The 21782-nt window shown below is 60.3% G+C and overlaps 2 protein-coding genes across 7 annotated transcripts in view; one reads left to right on the top strand and one right to left on the bottom strand.

Moving 5' to 3' along the window:
- The first annotated feature begins 529 nt into the window (after window positions 1–529).
- Window positions 530–6068, top strand: CCDC24 (coiled-coil domain containing 24). Of its 2 annotated transcripts, XM_007657491.3 has the most exons (8): window positions 530–1034; window positions 1746–1912; window positions 2612–2755; window positions 3041–3112; window positions 3416–3470; window positions 4578–4647; window positions 4861–4966; window positions 5515–6068. In XM_007657491.3, the coding sequence occupies exons 1-8, from the start codon at window positions 900–902 to the stop codon at window positions 5861–5863; spliced, it is 1098 nt and encodes a 365-aa protein (XP_007655681.2). In that variant the 5' UTR covers window positions 530–899; the 3' UTR covers window positions 5864–6068. The 2 variants fall into 2 exon arrangements, with proteins under 2 accessions (XP_007655681.2, XP_028938922.1); XM_029083089.2 differs by lacking the exons at window positions 4578–4647; window positions 5515–6068 and having other exon boundaries at window positions 532–1034; window positions 4861–4954.
- A 1772-nt stretch (window positions 6069–7840) lies between these two features.
- SLC6A9 (solute carrier family 6 member 9) overlaps window positions 7841–21782 on the bottom strand; it is a 50346-nt gene continuing 36404 nt past the window's right edge. For all 5 annotated transcript variants that reach the window (XM_029083490.2, XM_029083492.2, XM_029083494.2 and 2 more), the window contains 12 exons: window positions 16904–17060; window positions 16156–16287; window positions 15246–15522; window positions 13967–14099; window positions 13599–13733; window positions 13384–13487; window positions 12757–12994; window positions 12252–12386; window positions 11417–11516; window positions 11011–11111; window positions 8865–9035; window positions 7841–8735 (listed from right to left, as the gene is read on the bottom strand). In XM_029083490.2, the coding sequence (XP_028939323.2) occupies window positions 8541–8735; window positions 8865–9035; window positions 11011–11111; window positions 11417–11516; window positions 12252–12386; window positions 12757–12994; window positions 13384–13487; window positions 13599–13733; window positions 13967–14099; window positions 15246–15522; window positions 16156–16287; window positions 16904–17060 (1878 nt within the window). In that variant the 3' untranslated portion in view covers window positions 7841–8540. The remainder of the gene's footprint in view (window positions 8736–8864; window positions 9036–11010; window positions 11112–11416; window positions 11517–12251; window positions 12387–12756; window positions 12995–13383; window positions 13488–13598; window positions 13734–13966; window positions 14100–15245; window positions 15523–16155; window positions 16288–16903; window positions 17061–21782) is intronic.

The raw sequence follows: 21782 nt of genomic DNA, 5'->3' as shown, positions 1-21782 counted from the left end.
CCCCCCCCCAACTGCTGGAAAATGGAAGGTTGAAGCGGTGGGGGCCGAGGGCTCCGTGTCCAGGAAGTTCAATTCCCAGAGAGGGATGGGTTGAATTGCAACCCTCTGTCCTGGAATGCTGGGAATTCTCCCCGGGATCACAGACCCCAATTCCACCCCCGCCCCGTCTCCCGCATCTTCCCAGTCGGCGTTTGGGGTCATCGATCGAGGGGATGAAGGGCAACAGGGATCCCCCCCGACTTAAGGGGGGGACGGTAGGGGAGTGGGGCGGAGGGGGGTGAGGGATTAGGAGTGGGGGGGTGACCGGGGCCCGCTGCAGCCGTTTTGGGAGGGAAGGGGGCGGAGCGACCTGGGAGAGCCGTTTTGGTGACTTAACGTTCCCTCGTTTAGACGCTACTGGGCCCGGACCCCCCTGACCCCTGACCCTCTGCCCCACGGACTGGATGCAGGCCGAACTGGGCGAAGCGATGAGTCCGGGGCCGTCACCGTTGCTTCTCTAAAACCCCTCGGTCCCGGAGGGGGTGGGGAGGGGATGGGGGCGGGGCCCGGGGAGGGGGCGGGGCGGTTGGTCCTTGGATACGGCGCTGTTTTTCTTGGTTACGGGACCTGCGCGCCGCCGGTCTTGGAGCCGGCCAAGGCCCCGTCCGCTCCTGTCCGGTCCGATCCATCCTGTGTGCGGTTCCCCCACCTGCAGCCTTTTGGGGGGAGGGGGTCCCGAGGTCCCCATCTCGGTTTCTGACTCCTGGCGACCCCCCCCCCAACCGGCCTCTGTCCCCACGGGCCTCAGTTTCCCTACTCCAGCGGGGAGCGAGAAGCCCCCCAAGTCCCCCAGGCAGGCAGGGTTTGAGGGCGGGGTTGGGGGCCCTGGGGTGGGGGTGGTCCTGCAGGACCGTCCGGCCATGCGGGCCACCCCCCGGCCCAGCCCCTCCGTGTGGGAGCTGGTGGAGGACCACGTACCGACCTCCGAGAGGCTCGAAGTGAAGCGGATCCTGGGAGAAGCTGCCGTGGACCTGAGCCTGGAGCTGAGGGCGGAGGTGAGTCGGAGCCCCCCGGAAAGATGCCACCCCTCAACTCCCAATCCATCCATCCATCAATCGTCCTCTTTGAGCATTTACTGGGTGCAGAGCACTGTAATGATCACTGTGGCACTGAAGTAATAATCGTAATAATTATGGTATTTGTTAAGCGCTTGATATGTGCCAAGCACTGTTCTGAGCACTGGAGTGCTTACAGTGTGCCAGGCACTCAGTTAAATGCTGGGGTAGGGACAGGCAAATGGAGTTGAGCGCTGGGAAGAGTCACAATCATAATCATAGGTATTTGTTAAACACCTATGTGCCAGGCACTGAATATGCGCCGGGGTGGATACAGTCCCTGTCCCACGTGGGGCTCACAGACTTAATTCCTACTTTACTGATGAGGGAACTGAGGCCCAGAGAATCCAAGTGAGTTGCCCAAGGTCACAAGACAGACACGTGGCAGAGCCAGGATTAGAACCCATGACCTTCTGGCTTCCGGGCTCGTGCTCTATCCACTACACCATGCTAAATATCACAGAGTTAGTAGACACGTTCCCTTCCCGCAACAAGCTCCGGGAGGTGGCAACCCAGAGCTTTGCTCAGGAATAGGACAGACCCATAGCTCCTCTCCCTCAGCTCCTGGGGTGGGGAAGGGGAGACCCTGGGGGTCAGGACCTCCTGTCCTGCAGCCCCTGTGGAGGCCCCACGCCTCTTTTTCCTGGGCAGGTGAAAACGCTGCTGGAGCTGTTGGAGGAGGTGCGCTCGGCCCAGCCGGCCCACCCCCAGCCCCCCTGCACCCTTCTGGCCCCCGCACCTCTGGTCAGGGATATTGTGAAGCAAGAGCTGTTTCTGCTGCTGGAGAGTCTCCGCCGCAAAGCCACCCAGGAGGGCAGGTAGGACCCGGAAGCCACCAGCCCCTCGCCCTCCCCTCTTTTTTCCTCTCATGCTCCAGTGACAGCCATGCCCAGATTCAGAGGCCAGGGTGGGGTTCTCTGCTATGGAGAAGTGATTCTTGCATTGGGGGGTGTCCTTCTGCACCTGTCACCAGGAGTCCTGGCGGGCCAGGCAAGAGAGAGGTGGACCCAGTTCTGCCTCTCACTCACTAAGAGGATCGTAGTCCTGGGCCCCAGGCGTAGGCTGAGGGATGGATGAGGTGCTTCGCTCTGAGGATGCAGAGGAAAGGGGTCCCTCAATGCTCTGGTGACCCTTAGCCACCCTATCATCAAACCCCAACCTTAACCCCCTCCTCTCCTTGTGCCCTCCCACCATCCCAATCCTCCAGCTGTAATGCTGATCTTCAGTCCTCAGGCAGCCTCCCCTTCCCTCAGCTCAGGTCTCCTCCTCGGCCTCCAGACTAAACTGTGACCCTTCCTAGCTCCCTTCGCTGCCCAGAGGACGTCCCAGCTTTTGGGGTCCCGAGACCCTCTCCCGCACCACTCCCTTCCCAGCCAATATTTGGCTTGAGGATGGGTATGTCATCCTGGAGCCAAGTGGGTCCGACCAGGGTGGTCCCGTAATTTAACCCTGGACTGCTGCTGCCTCGGAGGAGTCGGAGAGAGGGACAACGCAGGTCCGTGTGTCTCACTCGGCAGAGACGGGGCGGAGGTCCTGGCCCAGTACAGCCCGCGGGTGGTGCGCTTTGCCCTAGGGCTTGGCCCTGAAGCTGATGCCAAGGGTGATGACGGGAAACCGGAGATGCCCGCTCTGCAGAATGCAGCCAATGGCAACGAGCTCAGGTGACTCCCCGGGCAGCAACCCTCAGCCCCGGGAGGGTTGGAGGCAGAAATGGTAGGCCATCCCCTACCCCGGGCACTGAGTGACTGGGATTCTCTGCTGCCCCTTGTCTCCCTGGGGCCTAACCCAGATCCTTTCCCCGGGGGCTGTGCCCATCTGGACTTTGGGGGGTCCGGTTCTGGGCCCGAGTGTGTTTCTGCCTTTACCTCTGTGATTCTGCCTGGGGATCTCGGCCCGGAGGCTGGCACGGGGAAGACAGTCCTGCACTCGGGCCTCTCCCTTTGCAGGACTTGGGACCTCGATTCCATCAAGGATAAGCTCAACGTGTCTGGCATTGACCAGGTCGTGCAACATTTGCGGTGAGATCCATCAATCGTACTTATCGGTGGCCCTGTTGAAGCAGTAGGGGGGTAGAGGCCGGCGAGAAGCTGGGGGAAAGGGGAGATTCGGAACAGGGAGCCCTGGGGCCTATTGGGGACTAGGGGATGGAAGTCTTTAGCTTCTCTAAAATGGGGCCTAGGAGAGAGAAGAGGGACTGTGGCAGAATGGGCCACTGCTGGGACCCGTGGAGAGGGGTCTCGAGGGGTTGGGGCAGAGCTGGGTGGAGGAGTCGGGTGGGAGCCGTGGACCGCTGCTCCCGTGACTTCTCATCCCCTTCCCAGAGGTCTCTTGGAGACGGAGTGCCAGGCCCTTGAACGAGACATCTCTGTCCTGCAGGTGAGGATGGTTTCCACTCGGAGCCTGGGACCCCAGCTTCCACCCCCACCCTCCAGGGTCACCTTCCCGCTCTCCCTTCCCTGAGAAGCAGCGTGGCTCAGTGGAAAGAGCCCGGGCTTTAGGTGTCAGAGGTCACGAGTTCAAATCCCGGCTCTGCCACTTGCCAGCTGTGTGACTGTGGGCAAGTCGCTTCACTTCTCTGTGCCTCAGTTGCCTCATCTGTAAAATGGGGATGAAGACTGGGAGCCCCACGTGGGACAACCTGATTCCCCTGTGTCTACCCCAGCGCTTAGAACAGTGCTCTGCACATAGTAAGCGCTTAACAAATACTAACATCATCATTACCCCGACTTGAACCAAATCTTGAGTCTCTTCTGAGGCGAACAACGGTCCGTTTCATCCCCTGGGAGGAGAGAGGGCCGGTGAATGTTGGAGGATGATTTACAATTGGTTATTATTAACAAATACCGACATTATTATTATTATTATTATTACTATTTGTAGGGCTGGTGAGGACCTGGTAGGATTTCTGTGCAGACGCCTCGCCCCCTGCTGGCCTCAAGGGGGCACTGCAGCCCCAGTACCCCGGGCCTTACGGGGCCCAGGACCAGGGAGAGAAATAATGTTGGGATTTGTTAAGCTCTTACTCTGTGCCAAGCACTGTTCTAAGCCCTGGGGGGGATACAAGGCGCTTACAGATGTCTGATCCCCATTTTACAAGGTCCAGGACCAGGGAGAGAAATAATGTTGGGATTTGTTAAGCTCTTACTCTGTGCCAAGCACTGTTCTAAGCGCTGGGGGGGATACTCTCGGTCTTCATCCCCATTTTAAAGATGAGGTCACTGAGGCCCGGAGAAGTAACGTGACTTGCCCACCGTCACCCAGCTGACCAGCGGCGGAGCCGGGATTAGAACCCATGACCTCTGACCCCCCAAGCCCGGGCTCTTTCCACTGAGCCACGCTGCTTCAGCTACATCCCCACCCCTCTCCAAGGCGCCAGCGGGCCGAGCCCCTGAGCAGGGGATGGGTGGACCCTCTTTCGAAATGCAAAAATCTCTACATCCCCCGGGCTCTGGGTGGGCGCTAACTACCAGCCTCTCCCCTCAGTGCTGCTTGGAAGAGGTTCACAACTGGCCCCCAGAGACCCCAACCGTGGCTCCTGAGCCCACCTTAGCAGGTGAGGAGTCGGGGTCCCGAGCCCAAGATAGAGCCAGGGATGGCCCAACCTAGCCCTCCCAAAATGTTGTCCCTCACCAGGAGATACGTCGTGTCCCGGGCGGCTGCCCCAGGGTCCGAGGGTCTGGCTGGTGTTAGTGGTCGTGTTGTTACCCCCCGCCCCCTGTTCCCCCTCAGCCAGTCACACCTCCAGGCTCTCTCCCCCTCTCTGCAGAGCTGAAAGTGGAGAAGAGAGCCATGGAACGGGCCCTGCATGGTATGACCCATCCCTCAGCCCTCCAGGAGATGCAGCCCCCTGCCACCTGGGAGCTGTGGGGCAGGTAACGTCCCGCTGCCCCCAAGGAAATGGGGCCAGGAGGGAAAGGCGTGTGGAGCCCCTGGGGACCCCCAGGGCTGGGGGTAAGGAAGGCAGGAGAACGAGTGGGTGGAGGTGGGAAGGGCCAGAACGGAGTCACCCCTCCCAGGGTCCCACAGTCCCCATACTCTGGGTGGGGGATCCGGACCCCTTGCCCTTCCTCTGGGCTGGCAGGTGGCAGTAACCAGCTCTCTCTCTTTTTTAAATGGTATTTGTTAATGGTTACTATCAAACACTATTCTAAACACTAAGGTAGGTATAAGTTAGGTTAGACTCAGTCCATCCCACAAGAGTTTGTCAGGAGAGAGAACAGATGTCTGATCCCCATTTTACAGTTGAAACTCAGTCAGAGAGGCGCTAACTAATTTGCCCAAAGTCACCCAGCAAACAATCCGCAGAGCTAGGTTTAGAACCCAGGTCCTCTGATTCCCAGGCCCGTGAACTCTCCAATGGGCCACACTGCTTCTCTGATCTGTTTCCTCGACTCTGCCTGCTGCTTTCTCCCCACTGTAGGCCTGAGGCATCCGGGAGTGATGCTGGTGCAGGAGAAACCCCTCAGGGTCCCCACCGCAGACCCAGGGGCCAGGGATCTGCCCCTCCGCTACCCACTTGCTTAGCCAGCACCCTCGGGCTCCTCCTCCAGCCCCTAGGGCCATTCCCGATGGCCCCCTGCCCCCCCAAGGGCCCCTCCCCACATCCCCCGGCTTTACATTTCCGGTCCAGACTGCCCCCCCAGTCAGGCCCCCGCCCCTTGCCCGGCCAACCCTGCAACTGGGGGCGATGGGGGCGGCGGCTGCAGCTGCGTAATGTAGGGGACGGGCTGTCTCCGCTGGCTAGTGCTGTGCCCCTGGCTCCATCCTGAAAGGCGAAAGACTCAGACCTTCCACCTGCAGCCAGGACTCGGGCCTCGGACTCCAGCTGAGCTGACCTGGGGGGTGGGGGGCGGAGGGGAGGCAGCTTCCCAGTGGAGTGGGCCTGGCCTGTCCGACCTGGTGAGTGGGATCACGGGAAGGCGGCCAGGGACGGCCATTTCCACGGAATAAAGCCCCAAGGGATCTTCCCTCCACCTTGCTGGCCGTCCGTCTGTCCGTCTGACCTCCTGGGTTTTGGGAAGGCCCGTTTCTGTCTGTCTGTACATGTGGCTGGCACTGGAGCTGGTACTCTACCTTGTGCCCCCAGCTCCGTGGGCTAGGGGACAGACTCCCAGCTCTCAGACCCCTCACACTCTCCCCAGGGACCGGTCGGGTTCAGGCTTGGGCCGGGAAGCTGAAGGAGGCCACAGAGGAGCCGGCCTTGCCCCGGTGCAGCTGGAGGGGAAAATGGAAGCTGCCGCCGCGGGCCCCCCGCCACACAGCCCCACCCCCAGCCCCCGGCTGGGCCTTGGCCATCGGCTTCCTCGCGGCCGTCTCCGCCATCTGGCCCACCCCCTAGACCGACACAGATGACAGCAATACAGAATCAGGAATAGAAATTTCATTAAAATCTATCGGACCTTAAAAACCTAGCAGGGCGCAGAGCCCGGGGGTGGGAGGGGCAGTGGGGATAGGAGTGGGCGCACCAAATTGCTATGAGAGATTAGAGAAGACACAGCTTGAGGCTGTCACCCCGGGGTGGGGGGAGGCCTGGAGCCCCGAGCCCAGGTTGGGAGCAGGGCAGGGGTGGGGGCCACGTGAAGGCAGCACTGCAGATGGAGACGACCACGACGATGATGAGGGGAGGGGTGGGGGGAGGAGGGACCCGCTGGCCAGGCCGGGCCTGGGCGGGGGGCAACGAGACCTGCTGAGCAAGAATGGCCTCCCCTTACAGGCCGGGGGCCCCCATTTGGCACGTTATTAATACTAATATTATTTTATCTTACAAGAGAATTTTAGTTCCCGGGTTCTAGTGGCCGTGAAGCCGAGGGTGGGCCGGACCACCGGAGGCAGCCAGCCAGCGCTCTGCAGACCCTCCTGGCACCGCCGGCCGGGCCCCGAGGCCGGCAAGGGCTCGGAAGGGGCCCGGTGGGAACCCTGGGAAGCCAGTGCTTTCGGGGAGGGCAGCTTCGGCCCTTGGGGCAGCTGCCTAGTGGCCAGCTACGGTGGCCAGAGGAATGGCTCGCCCCGTCCCCACTTTCACCCCACTGGGGGTGGAGGGGAGGTCCTTAGGATGGGATCAGCTCCCCATTGGACCCTGGGCAAAGGGGGAGCGGCCCTCCCTCCCCACTCCATGGCTGTGTCAGCCGGGATAAGGAAGGGAACCTGGAAGACGAGCTGGGCCCGAGCCTGGGGGAAGGGAGCAGCCACAGACACAGTTTTTACAAAAAATAATTACACAGACATGGCTCCGCCCTGGGCAAAACACATAACCTCGGGGGCAGCAGGGGCAAGCAGCTGGGTGAGCTTGTAACACTGAAAGATTTCTCCTCTCCTCCTCCCCGACCCCCAGCCCTGCCCAACAGAGGGATGGGCAGCCTGCAGGGGCGAGGGAAGGGAAGGGGGCATCTTACAGCAGTTCACCTGGGTGGGGTCGGGGCGGCACGGGCAGCGGTTAGGTGGGGGGGCTCCACGCCTTGCAGCTCCCTCCATGCCCTTGGCCACAGGTGTCTGGGGTTGGGGGCGTGGGTCAGTGCAGCCGGTCCCTAACTCCGGGGCAGGAGACGCCTCTCGGGTCCTTGCCCAGGTCCCTGTTTCTGCCCACTGTCTTGGCTGCGAGCATCTGGATGCCAAGAGGAGGCAGCCGCTGGGCTGAGCCAGGGCCCCGCTTGAGAGAAGAGGTGGGGAGAGCCCTCCCCCCCCCGAGGGCAGCAATGTGAACCGGTGAGGTCCATCGTGGGATGTCACATTTCCGATCAAAATCCAGTAAGTGGAAGGGACTGACTGGGGAGGGGGATCTTGGGCAGGAGATCAGAGGAAGGGGTCTGTCCCCACCCCCCAAGGGCAGGGCAGGATCCCCTCTGAGCTCTCAGTCCTGTTGTGTTGGCATTTTTAGAATGCCCCCAGCCTCTTCCGAGGCAGGAGACACGCCACGCCCCCACCCGCACCCACTTCCAGTGTTGGCCACAAAACCCACTTCCACCCCCGGGGCTGCTCTCCTGCTCCAGCCCCAACAGCAGCAATGAGGCCCCCCTTTTCAGGAGGGAGGAAGCCCCAACACTCAGTACAGTGTAGAGGGGACACTCTGGTTCCCAGACCCTCCCCCCACGTCCCCTTCTGTCCAGACAGCCCACTGAGGGGGGCAGAAGGGTCATCTCCTGCCCACCCAATCCCCTCCCTCCCCCTCTGGTCCCAGCTTGTGGTCCGGAGTAGGGGTGGGGGTGAGAGGTGAGGGAGCGTTGTCATGATGACCTGTAAACACCGGGGTGATGAGAAACACAGGGGTTAGCGGTGGTGGCTGAGATGACAGGGGGCCGCACTTCTTCCCCCACCCCACCCCTGGCAGGGGCATGGTGGGGGTGGGTCTGACCCCCCCCCCCACCCACACACAGTCTCAATAGAGGGAGCAAAGGAGGAGCATGGGGTGTGACGCTGTCCCCCTCCCCTCCCCACCCGCAGCAGCAGCCCTCATATCCGGGAGTCCTGGAGGTGGGCAGAGCCGTTGCTGCCCACAGCCGGGCTCCGGGCCTTGTCTGGGTGTAGGGGCTGCACCTCCAGCCCGTCCTCGGGGGAGGTGCCCGGGGCGGGGGCATAGCGCCCGGTCCTGTGCTCGGCGAGGGCCGGGCCCCAGTCCCTGCTTGGCTTCGTGGCGTTCTTCAGACGCTGTGAGGGAGAGGGGAGAGAGAACGTGGGGTCGGTCCCCGGCCCCGGCTCGTCCCCTCTTCCCTCCCCCGGGCTCCCCAGCCCAACTGCCACCCAACACCACCCGTCCCCCAGCCCCACGCTGCTCACCTGCAGGAAGGAATCGCCATCAACACGGCAGAGCTGGAACGCGGCGTACAGCGGGATGCAGATGACGGAGGAGAGGGCCATGAGGAAGCCGATGGCCACGGCCCAGCCGGGGTACTGGTACTGGTTATAGGTGATGGGGCGGTACTGGATCACAGTGAAGATCAGGATGAACTGTGGGGCGGGGGGCAGGGGGGCAGGACCAGAGGGTGAGGCACTGGGCACTCGTGTGCCCCGCCCAGGCTCTCCCTCCCGCAAAGGCCTCCCTTTCTCAAGTTGAACTGAGCTGGAGGAAGCAATACTCGGTCATAATAGTAATAACGATAATTACAGTATTTGTTAAGCACTTACTATGTTCCAAGCACTGTTCTAAGCACCGGGGTAGATACAGGTAATCAGGTTGTCCCACGTGGGGCTCACAGTCTGAAACCCCATTTTACAGATGAGGTCACTGAGGCACAGAGAAGCGAAGTGACTTGCCCAAGGTCACACACCAGACAAGTGGCGGAGCTGGGATTAGAACGCTCGTCCTCTCTGACTCCCAAGCCTGTGCTCTTGACACTAGGCCATGCTGCTGCTTCTGAGTGACTTGGGTCCTTCTGACTCCTAGCTTCCCGGGAGAAGAGGGGGGTGATGATATGGTGAGAGGGTCCTGATCCCCCCTTCCTTACTGCCCATCAGCGGGGGAGTCGGAAACCCGAGCAACAGACAACAGTAACGCTCCCTCGCAGTTACGGGGGAAAGAAACCAGGCTGCGGGCCGGTAGGAATGGGATAAAAGTAGGAAATGCGCTCCCTGGCTTTACCCAGAGAGCCTGCCTGGAGTGGGAAGGACTGATTGAACCTTCCCACTCTGAAAGGTCCTTTGGAAAGTGGCTGGATGGGTCCTGTCCTGGGTCAGAGGGTGGGAGTGGGGGTGGTCCTGGGCAGGTACTTCACCCCCCACCACTGAGCACCTGTCAGAGTCAGAGGAGCTGCCGGCACATGGCCAGGAAACAAAGGCAGGGAGTAGCAGTCGGGGCTGCAGGTGCGGGGCTCCGTCTCTCTGAGAAAAGTGGATGGGGGTGGCAGTCGGGGAGGGAGAGGGAGGGAGCCCCTTGTGTTTTCTAGTCAGTCCAGCCTGGTCAATCAATCAGTGGTTCAGCTGGTGGAGTTTAGTGTGCAATGGTCGGTCTTTTCTGTGTGGGCGTTGGGGGGCAGGGACCCCCTCCGGAGCCCTTCGCTGTGAGATTCAGAGTGGAGGTCCTCTTGGAACCCTCAGGCGCAGTAAGCGGGTCAGGCCAGGAGCTTCACAATGTCACCGGCAGGATTAACTGCTCTGGCCCTTGGGGTGTCAGATGCAGCCCAATCTGGCTCGTGCCAGCAGAAGAGTGGCCTCGAGGTTTGGCGGTAGGGGTTGGCAGGGGGTGTCTTTTTTTTAATTGGATTTGCTAAGCACTTACTATGTGCTTAGCACTGTTCTGAGTACTGGGATAGAAACAAGTTAATCAGGTCGAACACAATTCCTGTCCCACTTGGGGGTTCAAGTCTCCCCCTTGCTGAGGGGTAGGGAAAACCTGGCTCAAAGCAGGAAAACAGCCTCAGAACCCGGAGTGGGACGGCCCAGGGATCTGCATCTGGACTCCCGCGTGAAGCTGCATTACCGTGACTCTGGCAGAGCAGAGCTAAGGGAAGCAGGTCGGCCCGGCCAGAGGAGGGAGGTGCGTAAACTCCCAGGAAGAGTGTCGTGACAAAGCGGGTGAGTTAGGACCCCTGGCCTGCAGGAACACCCTCCCCGGAAGCCGGGGGATGGAGAAGTTGACCTCCCGGAAGGATGAACCTAGCCACAGGGCTCTCGTTTGGAAGAGGCCGTTCTCTATGGAGATTGTTCAGAAAGGTGAAGCCCACAGCCTGAGCAAGGGGCCTACAGAACCGCAGAGAGGCTCCAGGCCAGCGAGACGGATCCTCCCGGTTTTTCCTCCTCCAGCAGAGGGGCCACTGGACTTTTCTGATAGCAAGCAGCCCTCCCCTCTGCCGGGGTCCTGCTCTGAGCTATAGATAGCCCAGCAGGGCCGGGGAGGGGAGAGGATGGGTGCCTGGGGACGGGGCGGCCCCGGGCTCAGGGAAGACAAGACTGGAGAGTTGAGCCTGCCTGGGCTGGGCACACTTACGAATATGATGGCTGGAGAGACAAATCGCCAGCAGATCTGGAAAAACAGGGGGGGCGGGAAGCCCAGCATCATCTGGATATCTTGGAAGTAGTTCCGGTGCCCTAGGGAGAGGGGTAGTCAAAGGCACCGCTTGCACAAGGGAGTTGGAAGGGGGCAGCAGGGGCAGACTGGGATCCAGCATGGCGAGTGGAGTGGGACTGGAGGCAGAAAGAAGGCGCCCCCGCCCCCTCCCCCCACCCTCACCCCCCAGCGGATGGAGATCAGAGAGGCCCGAGGGGCCCACTGAACTCGGGTTTTCACCTCGGTTCAGTCCGAGCTCAGGTTCTGGGCAGCTGGGGGAGGTCTGCCTGCAAGGGAGGGGGGCCCGGGAGTCCTTGTGCTGGACCCGCGGAGCCTGGTCACCTACCATAGATGTACATGATGGATACACACATGATGCAAGAGATGATGACCAGAGAGAAGCTGGCTGCATAGTTGTCCATCAGCAACAGCCAGTAAATGCCCGCCTGTGGGGAGAGGTCACGTGAGTCTCCCGAGAGCCGCTTGCCCTTTCGGCCCTTCCCAGGCTCCCTCGCCCTCCTCCTCCTCCTCCTCCTCCTCCCTCTCCTTCCCCGTCTCCCGACGGACACCTTGGGCTTCCTCTTCTCGAAAAACTCCCTTATCTCCACTCCTCTCCCCCGACTCCTTCCCTCCCCACCCGGGATTCCCTCTTGCAGTACTTGGGCCAGTCTTTGGGATGCCCCTGCACCACAACCAGCAGCAAAATTAGCCATTCTGTGTGCTGCACACATTTCCTCAGCTCCCTTAGCAACTCGCCTCTCTCCCCACAGGGGCCAGAGCTGGGACCCCTTTTTTCCCCTGGGCTCTTCCTATGAGCTTCTCTAAAGATGCTTATACAAGCAGGCCCCCAGGGGGTGTGAAGCAGCCCAGCTGGGACCCATTCTTTCCCAGCGGGCCCACTAATTGTAGGGATTTTGGAGCAGGAGCCCCAGCTGCCCCAGTGTCAGTTTGGCACGGCTTTGGGCGTACTGTCTCCCAGCTGGGCACTGGAGTGTGAAAAATAAAATGGCAGGGAGGGGAGGGAGGGAGCAGAAGAGGGATGCAGAGTGGTCGAGGGCTGCTGACAAAATCCACTTGTGCCTCAACTTTGCTCAGTAAGTTGGCCCCGTCCTCCACCCCCACCCTCCCCTGTGGGGCCGGCTGGTGGCCCCCACGGGGCCCATTTCCCGAACAGAGCAGACCTGGCTGGTGAGGGGAACCCCGAGCAGGAAACCCGCCACGGCCACGGCCAGGGTGACGAAGGTCTTTCTCTTCAGGATCCAGTTGTTCCCCACCTCGTCCACCACCGCTGTGACCAATGTCTCCAGGAGGCAGAACTACAGGGAAAGACAGTCAGGGCTGGGTGGCGGGCAGGCTCAGAGGGCCCCGGGTATCCCCTGGGAAAGCATCCAAGAGCCACAGCAACTGCCCTAATTTTTTAAAAATGGTAATTAAGTGCTTACTGTGTGCCGGGCACTGTATTAAGCACTGGGGTAGTTACAAGCTAATCAGTTTGGACACAGTCCCTGTCCCATGTGGGGCTCACGGTCTTTATCCCCACTTTACAAATAAGGTAACCGAGGCACAGAGAAGTTGTGACTTGCCCAAGGTCAACTTCCGTCTCTGGAAGGTGCCCCGTCCCCCTCAATCCTCCCCAGTTCCTCCTCCCCCAGGTCCTCCATTCCCCACCCCAAAGGACCCCCATACCTGGGTGCCCAAGCCCAGGAGGATGAGCATGAAGAAGAAGAGCACGGACCAGAGGGGCGAGACGGGCAAAAGGGTGAGGGCCTCGGGATAGGCCACGAAAGCCAGGCCGGGTCCGTGGTCTGCCACGCGGGACACGTCCACCCCCAGGTGGTTGGCCATGAAGCCGAGGATGGAGAAGATGACGAAGCCGGCATACACGCTCGTGGCACAGTTGGTGATGCTGATGATGATGCTGTCCCTGGACGGGGGCCGGTGGGCGGCGAGGCCGGAACAGGAAGTCAACTCCAGCCCCAGGCTCCCGGCTACAGGATGGGCAGAATCCCTTCCCTCCTCTTCGAGGGGACCCCCAAACGCAGAAGGGGCCCCCAGGAAGCCGCCTCCGTTCTCTGAAGGCTCCTCCACCATGGCTTGGGCTCCCCGCCCTCTGCCATGGTCCCCCCTGGGGCTCTCGACAGGGCTGACGGGCCAGCTTGTCCCCTCTCTTATCCCACGGGGGGTGTGAGGGAGGGGAGGCCGGGGACAGGAGAGAGAGAGACGACCTGCTGCCAATCCCACCTCCCAGGTACCGGGGAAGGGGGAGATGGGGTTCAGTGCTGAGGTGGGCAGGTGAGCGGGGGGTGGTCGCACCTGTAGCAGTTGTTGTGGAACTTGTTGTAGGAGGCCATAGTGATGAGCCCACCCCAGGCACAGCCCAGAGAGTAGAAGATCTGAGAGGCAGCATCTCCCCACACCTGCAGAGTGGGATGGGGGCAGCGCTTGGACCACCCAGGACTCCCTGATCTGCTCGACCCCCCTCCCCAAGCTCCTCCCACTCCACCCCCTGTCCCCATCCCGACCCCAACCTTGGCTTCCAGGATCTTGTCCCACTGCGGGGTCAGGTAGTACATGATGCCCGTGAAGGCGCCGTCCAGGGTGACGCCCCGCACGAACAGGATGGTCAGCACCACGTAGGGGAAGGTGGCCGTGAAGTACACCACCTGGGGGATGAGGGGGGACAGGTCGGACCCCGAGCTCCCCCCACCCGGAGTCTCGGCCTGTAGCCCTGGTGCCCGGCACTATCTACGCACTGGCGGTGCTCAGGATATCCACTGAACGGGTGAGGCCATGGGGGATGTGGAGGGGAGCGGGGGGTGGGGAAAAGGGAAAGGGTGAAGAGAGGAGAAGGGGGTGGGGGGGAGGGAAACAGGGGAGCAGGGGGGCGTGTACTTGCTTTCCCTGAGGACTTGACGCCTCGGATGAGACAGAGGAAGACGACAACCCAGGAGACGCCGAGGCAGCCGAGCAGAGGCAGCCGCACTTCCCCGAAGTCACCGATGTCGTCGGACAGCTTCAGGACGTAGTGCCTGAGGGGCCGGAAGGGGCGGGGAGCACCATCACCACCACCCCGGGAGCCAACGGTGACCCCCTCAGCAGGCCCAGCACAGAGACCCCAAAGCCCGGCCGCGGCCTGGTAAGGAACCCTCCTCAACCCCATCCAGACAGGGAGAGGCCGGCCCGGCCCACCTCGCTTGGCAGAGAAAGGGCAGGGACACGAGGCCCGTGGCCTTGGTTTCCTCTCTGGGTCCAGTCCCAATCCCAGCCCCGTCCGCTCGGGGCCGGAGTCTCTAGGGGACGTGAACTCCCGAGTGGGGGTCTCAAACCACCCAGGGCACAAGGCCGCAGGGCCGGAGCGGGTCAGCGCAGGTCGGCCAGCCAGGGACTCCAAACATCAGCGTGCAGCAGGGGTCGCCCTGCCACTGGGAGCTGGACGGGCCTGGTTCGGACCAGCCGGGGCCAAGCGAATTCTTTTTTTTCCTCCTAAATAGTATTTGTAAAGCTTTTACTATGTGCCAGCCACGGTTCTAAGTGCTAGCGTAGATACAGAGTAATGGGGTTGAACACGGTCCATGTCCTACGTGGGGCTCACAGTCTTTAGCCCCTATTTTCCGGATGAGGTAACCGAGGCACAGAGAAGCGAAGTGACTTGTCCAAAGTCACACAGCAGAGATGTGGAGGAGTCGGGGTTAGAAGCCAGCTCCTTCTGACTCCCAGGTTCGTGCTCTATCCACTAGAGAAGGAGCGTGGCTCAGTGGAAAGAGCCCAGGCTTGGGAGTCAGAGGTCATGGGTTCTAATCTCGGCTCCGCTGCTTGTCAGCTGGGTGACCTGGGGCAAGTCACTTAACTTCTCTGCGCCTCAGTTCCCTCATCTGTAAAATGGAGATGAAGGCTCTGAGCCCTATGTAGGACAACCTGATGATCTTTTATCTACCCCGGCGCTTAGAACAGTGCTTGGCACATAGTAAGTGCTTAACAAATACCAGCATTATTATTATTATTAGACCACACCGTTTCCGCAGATTCACCTCTGGAGGGGGGGGCGGTCCCCACCGCCCAGAAATCCCAGGGGCTCCCACGGGGTTCTGAGTCCCAGGCCCACCCCGGGCAGCCCTGGGCTGGGGTGAGGGGCTGACAATGGGGGTGGGCTGGGGGCCCCGGGGACCATCCCTGACCTCCAGTACTCCTCACTGGGGCTGGTCCTCTGGAGGGTGTGATTGAGCAGGCGGGAGAGGTTGAGGGGGCCGGGGGCGGCGGGCGGCCCGGAGACGTTGGTGAGGTTGGCCGTGTCCAGCACCCCGGCACAGTCGGGGGTGTTCCACGGGTTATTGCAGAAGGCCCAGGGCAGCACTTGGGTCATGGAGGAGAAGAAATAGTAGAAGGCGATGCAGATGACGACGTTGTAGTAGATGCCGATGTACGTGGAGACGACCATCATGCCATAGCCCACACCTGCCGGCAGCGTCCAGTTAGGGAGAGAAAGAGGGCAGCCACCCCAAATTAGTATTCCGTTCATGGGGGTCATGGGAGGCACCCCCTCAGACACCCTGCAGGGTCCTGGTGACTGGAGGGAGAACCCCGAAGGGTCAGACCTGTGCCGTGACTGGTGACCGTGTGGAGTATGTTAATACAGTCAGATGTGATCAGCCCACGGAGTCACTGCAAACACATGCAGGTAAGCAGGTGGCAGAATGTGTGACTGCCTGTGGTGTACGAGTGTGAAGACGTGTGAATATAGGCATATGTGGACAAGGAGTGGGTCAATGGGAGAATACAGTTGTGTGTATGAAGAGTGAGAGAATTCAAGGGTATGGACAAGGAGAAGATCAATGAGAACGTGTGTGTGTCTGTGTGTATAACATGACAGTGAATACAAATGTGCGTGGAGTAGGATCAATGAGAGTGAGTACTGGCGTGTGGGTGTGTACACACAAAAGGTGTTACCGGAATGACAGGGGGTGTGACGGCAGCCCATGAGGGGGGCAGGGATTGTTGGACTTGGATCAGGGTCCAGCCCAGCCCCAGCTGGCCCCACCCCACCCAATCCCAAAGGGTCGGGCCCGGCCCGGTCCCGCCCCACCTCACCTTTGAACATGGGGCTGATCCTCCAGACACCCAGGCAGCCCTGGCTGGCGAACTGCCCAAAGGAGAGTTCCATGAAGAAAAGGGGGATCCCGCAGAAGACCAGCATGATGAAGTAGGGCAACATGAAGGCACCTGGATGGGCACAGTCAAGGAGGGAAGGTGGGCCCAGGTGAGGTGGGGGATAGGTCGTGGGGGGGGGGCGGTCCGCACCATCACCCTATCCCACATTAGGCCCGGGACCGTCTAGTGAGATGGGCATATAAGGGAGAATTGGGCATCCAGTGGGTATTTATTGAATTGAACTGAGCCTGCAACTCTCCCGTCCTCCTTCCCCGCCCTCTTCCTCATAGGGCTTGGCGGCTCAGCCGGCCCGGGGCCACTGGGAGAGAGGCGGAGGGCAGAGTGATGGAAACAAGCAGGGCTGGTGCTCCCGGAGAGGAGCCCATGCTGAAGCTGAGGGTGGTCTGGGCTCGGGGCTGTTGGAGGGGGGAATCTGTGCCAAGGGACAGAGGTGGTCTATACCCGGGTGGGGAGAGTCCCTGCCCAGGTGGGTGGTATCTGTCCTGGGGGAAGGGGAGGGGTGTGTGGCTGGGGGCAGGGTGGTCTATGCCCAGGTGGGTGGTAGTGTCCCGGGGATGGGGGAGAGGTCCTGGTGGGTGGTCTCTGTGCTGGGTGGTGGGGAGGGTGCACGTGCCTGTGGCGGGGGGCGGGAGGAGTGGCCTGGGGTAGTGACCTGAAGGGCACCCACCTCCCCCATTGCGGTAGCAAAGGTAGGGGAAACGCCACACGTTGCCCAGTCCCACGGCGTAGCCCACGCTCGTCAACACAAACTCAATCTGGTTGCCCCAGTTGCCCCGTTTGAGGTTCTCGGGCCGCTTGGCTGGCTCGCCGGGGACCACGCCATTCTGTGGAGAGAGGGGAGGAGAGGAGAGATGTGGGAACCCCGTCAGCATGGCTTGGGCTGCTCCCTCCCTCTCACTCATTGTTAATAATGATGGTATTTGTGAAGCGCTGACTAGGTGTCAAGCACTATTCTAAGCACAGTGGTAGATACAAGTCAGATTGGACACAGTCCCTGTCTCAAATGGGACTCACAGTCTTAATCCCCAATTTACAGATGAGGTAACTGAGCCCCAGAGAAATGAAGTGACTCGGCTGAAGTCACACAGCAGACAAGTGGCGGAACTGGGATTAGAACCCAGGTCCTTCTGACTTCAGGCCCGTGTTCTATCCACTAGGCCATGCTGCTTCCCATGCTCCCAAGCCCAATTCCTAGGAAAGACGGCCTGAGCCAGAGACCCCAGCCCATCTTCCACCTCCAGAGCCCCCCGCCCCACTCTGAACCCCACCTCAAGAGCCCCACTCTGCCCTCCCTCTTACGGACCGTCCAGCTGGCCAGGACCCAGTGGGGGCTACCACCATGGCGCTGGATGGGTAGGCAGGGAAATGCAGTGGGTGGGAACCATCTCTGTGGAGAGTGAGGAGTTGGGGGCCATTCGATCTGCCTTCCCCCAACGAGTTTCCCAGGTCTCCCAGGGCATGGGGGTCCCATGGGGAAGGGTTTAGCGGGAGCCGAGAACCACGTGACCTCTCCGTCCCCCCTCACGGCCCCCAGTCCACCCTCCGTCCCCCAACGCCCATGCCCCTCCCCTCTCTCCCAGCCCTCCCCTCGCCCCTCGGCATGGAGTCTCATACCAAGCAGAGCCAAGCTGGGGCTGGGCACAAAGGGGCCTGTGTGCGGGCCGGCCCCCCCGCCCACCCACCGCACCGCATCGTCAGGCTGAGCACGCGGGGCCTGGCCAGGCAGTGACAAGGCAGGGAGGGGGAGAGTGGCATCCCGCCCCGCCCCTCAACCTAGGCTGTAGGGGAGGCAGTCCCAGGCCCGGGGTGGGCTGGTTGGGGCTCGGGGGTGATTTCTCAGTGGGGCGAGAGATCAGGAGCCAGGTTGGAGTCTGGGCTGGGCTTCGGGCTGGGGTCCCGGCAGGAGAAGCACCTCTAATATGGAGGGTCGGGGGAGTTCGGCCGGGCTGAGGTGGAGGTGGGACCTGAGCGGTAGGGGGTTCCTGGTTGGGAGGGTGTGGGGGTGCTGTACTGGCAGTGTGATGGTGAGGGCGGGTGAAGGCTGGGAAGGGGGTGCTTGGCTTGGTGGGTGTGGTCAACCACTGGGGAAATGCTGATCCTTGGGGCCTGGGGGTTGGATGGGCCGCAGGGCTCTGTCCTGAACCCTCCTTCATTCTCCCCTTGGCATGAAGGAGGAGAGGCTGTGACATCCGGCCGAGAAGTCTATGCCGGCGAGGGTGGCAGGGGAGCCGCTACAAGGTGGCGTCTGAAGGGCCCCAGGCTGCCCCGGACATGATCACCTCTGGGCACATCCAGCCTGCCCATCCCTCTTCTTGCTCCCGGTCCAGCTCCAGCCCAGCCCCAGCCCAGCCAGTCCTATTTAACTCCTTCAAGTCCTGGCTGGGTCACTTAGGGAGATTTGAGGGAGCTGGTCAGAGAGAGGGACACACACTCAGAGACTGAAAGCCATGAAGAAACCCTCAAACCGAATCATACCCAACGGACCACCAAGCAAGTCTCCCCTAGAGACTGCAGGGCCCCTCAGCCGGAGAGGTGCAGAGACAAGGAGACACAACAACTGACAGACTATGTAGAGGGCCCCAGCACTGAGATGTTCTCAGACAAGGAAGCACACTCTCACACATAATGCGGCAGAGGGACACGGAGACCCTAACCTGGAGGCCTAGAGATAATCAGACCTGAGTCTCAACCTGGGTCCGAACAACATCCCAATATAGACCAAGGGATGCATTGGCTGTGCGTGCGCACACACACTCACAAAACAGCTAGGTGAGACAAACCCCCATCGTGTTTTCCCCTCTCCTTGTGGACGTGGCCCTGGAGACCAGAGAGGTTCAATACAGTGGGGCATCGAGGCACATCTCATCGCCCCCCCACACGCGAGAAAACCCTGGGGGTCACCTCTCCCCACACACCCTGTCATCCCGAGACTCCTCCAGGAAAACTGGCCCTCAGACCCGCAGCCTGGTGTGGAGAGGGAATATGAGCTTCTAGCCCCCGGTTTCTGGACCACCGCACGGAGCCTCCCATTCACATCCGGCAGAACGCTGCTTTCCCTGTCACCAAAACCCTTTTGAAATTCCATCTCTCCGAGTTCCATGTGGGTAGGAAACGTGTCTACCAACTCTACCGGACTGTTCTTTCTCAAGCGCTTAGTACAGTTGTCTGCACACAACACTCAATAAATACCACTGATTCCTCTCACTCCGGCTAACTGGCATCTCAGCACTTCCCCTCCACCTCAGCACTCATCACCTCACCCCAGCACATACGGGTGTATCTTTACACGTTAGTCCTTCCTCCTCCCTGAGATTTATTTTCACGTTTGGCTCTCTGGCTATATTGTAAACTCCTTAAAGGCAGGGATTGTGTTCCCAACTCTACTGCACTCTCCCAAGTGCTTGTACTCTGCACACAGTAGGAACTCAGTAAATACCACCAATTGATTGATTTCCCCATTAGATTGTAATCTGCTTGAGGGCAGGATTGTGTCTACAGACTATTGGGCTCTCCCAAGCGCTCTGTACAGTACTCTGCACCTTGGGTACTCAGTAAAAGATGTTGATTGTTTTTGGATTGCAGCAGGGAGTGGTACCGGTGAGGTTGGAAGGCCAACCCCCACCTTCCAAAGCGGCTCCTCTTTTCCTCCACTTCGGGGCAGAATGGTTCGCCACCAGGGCACGTGGCTGCAGGGAGGGCTATGGGTCCTACAATAATAGCCTCATTCTGCCCCAAGCTTGTTTGCTTAGGGACACAATGGAGAATTGTTGCTGCTGCAGGCAGGATGGGAGGGGTTGTAGGGTGGCTACTTGGGCTCCATAGGGACCCTACGCTGTCCACGGTCAGCTAGAGCTCTGGGGAGGGCGGGCGGCCACGGTCAGCTAGAGTCCTGGGGAGGGTGGGTAGTCACGGTCAGCTAGAGCCCTGGGGAGGGTGGGTGGTCATGGTCAACCAGAGCCCTGGGGAGCGCAGCCGGCCACAGTCAGCTAGAGCCCTGGGGAGGGTGGGTGATCATGGTCAGATAGAGCCCTGGGAAGGGTGGGTGGCCACGGTCAACTAGAGTTCCGGGGAAGGCCAGCTGGGTGCTGGAAAAGGGCCAGATGGCAATTTCCTCCCTTCTGCATCCCGGCCTAAAGAAGGTGGGGGATCTGGCGGGAGCTGAAGAGCTCTGGCCCCTTTGAGCTCAGCCTTGCCCCTTTAAAGCATTGACGTGGGGAGCATCAACAGGGTTTGTCTGTGTGGTGGGGGGAATCGTACCCCCCAGCCTCAGGTCGAGCCTGGTTAATTGCATCGGCCCGCCTGGGTGAGCACTGATGAGAGCACTGATCATTTCAATGAGTTATACGCCACTCAGCCATGTGCCAACGTACTCAGTCATGCAGGCAGGCAAGAGATGTGGGGACCAGATGTGGGCACAGGCCTGGAAGTTGGGAGTGGGGGAGCAGTGGGGGCGGGAGGTCATGGTTGGGGCTGGTCGATGGGTGAGAAACCCACTGAGGGCCTGTCCCTTAACAATAATGATTGTGTTATTTGTTGAGGGCTTAATTATGTGCCAAGCCTTATACCGAGAGCTGGGGTAGATATGAGATAATCAGGCGAGCTGGGGCTCACAGACAAAGGGAGAGGGAAAACAGGCAGTGAATCCCCATTTTACAAAAGAGGAAACTGTGGTGGCACAGAAAAGTGGAGGGACAACTCCCAGGTCACACAGCAGACGTCAGCGGGGATTAGAACTGGTCCCGACTCCCGGGGCCATGTCCACTAGGTCACATGGTTTCCCTTGGGAACTGGAAAAAGAGCTTCTGGAAGGTCCAGCAGGCTATCTCGGAAGCAAGACTGAAAGCTGCTTTCCAAATCCACCCGTGGGGGCCCCAAAGGAAGCTAGAGAAGGCGCAAAGGAGGGGGCTGTGCCGGGGGCCATGGCCGACTCCTCCCCTAGCTATACCGTTCAGGGACACCATGAGGCACCCACACCAGCAGGGTGCCAAGGGAGCTGAGTCCCAGGTCTGGAGCACCAGCAAAGCGGTATTTTTTAAGTCCTTATTATGTGCCAGGCACTGTATTAAACACTGGGGTAGATACAAGGTAATTAGGTTGGACACAGTCCCTGTCCATATAGCACTCACAGTCTTAATCCCCATTTTACAGATGAGGGAACTGAGGCCCAGAGAAGTGAAGCGACGCGCCCAAGGTCACACAGCAGACAAGTGGCAGAGCCGGGATTAGAACCCCGGTCCTTCTGAATCCCAGGTCTGTCTCTAAGATCCATTAGGCCACACTGCTTCTCGAAGGGAAGGAATGGGCTGAGGTCCAGCCTGGGGACCTGGAGAGGGGGGTGTCTTATCTCACTGCCCCCTCCTGGAGCCCAAATCCTCCTGAAGCCCAGATCTTCCTGGACCCTTGTCTTCCCAAACCCCTTAAGCTAATGATGATGATGATGATAATGATAATAATAACATTGATGGTATTTGTTAAGTGCTTCCTATGTGCCAAGCACTGAGGGAGACACAAAATAATCAGATCAGACACCAGCCTTTACTCCTATT

This window comes from Ornithorhynchus anatinus, chromosome 18 (assembly GCF_004115215.2).
Source record: "Ornithorhynchus anatinus isolate Pmale09 chromosome 18, mOrnAna1.pri.v4, whole genome shotgun sequence".
Classification (NCBI taxonomy): Eukaryota; Metazoa; Chordata; class Mammalia; order Monotremata; family Ornithorhynchidae; genus Ornithorhynchus; species Ornithorhynchus anatinus.
This window is presented reverse-complemented; position numbering and strand designations above follow the sequence as displayed.

Excerpts from the sequence above, each read along its gene's own strand:
- CCDC24 (XM_007657491.3), top strand. The coding sequence starts at position 900 with ATGCGGGCCACCCCCCGGCCCAGCCCCTCCGTGTGGGAGCTGGTGGAG. Across the intron at positions 1,913-2,611 it reads AAAGCCACCCAGGAGGGCAG|AGACGGGGCGGAGGTCCTGG; the intron begins GTAGGACCCGGA and ends CTCACTCGGCAG. Across the intron at positions 4,648-4,860 it reads TCCTGAGCCCACCTTAGCAG|AGCTGAAAGTGGAGAAGAGA; the intron begins GTGAGGAGTCGG and ends CCCTCTCTGCAG.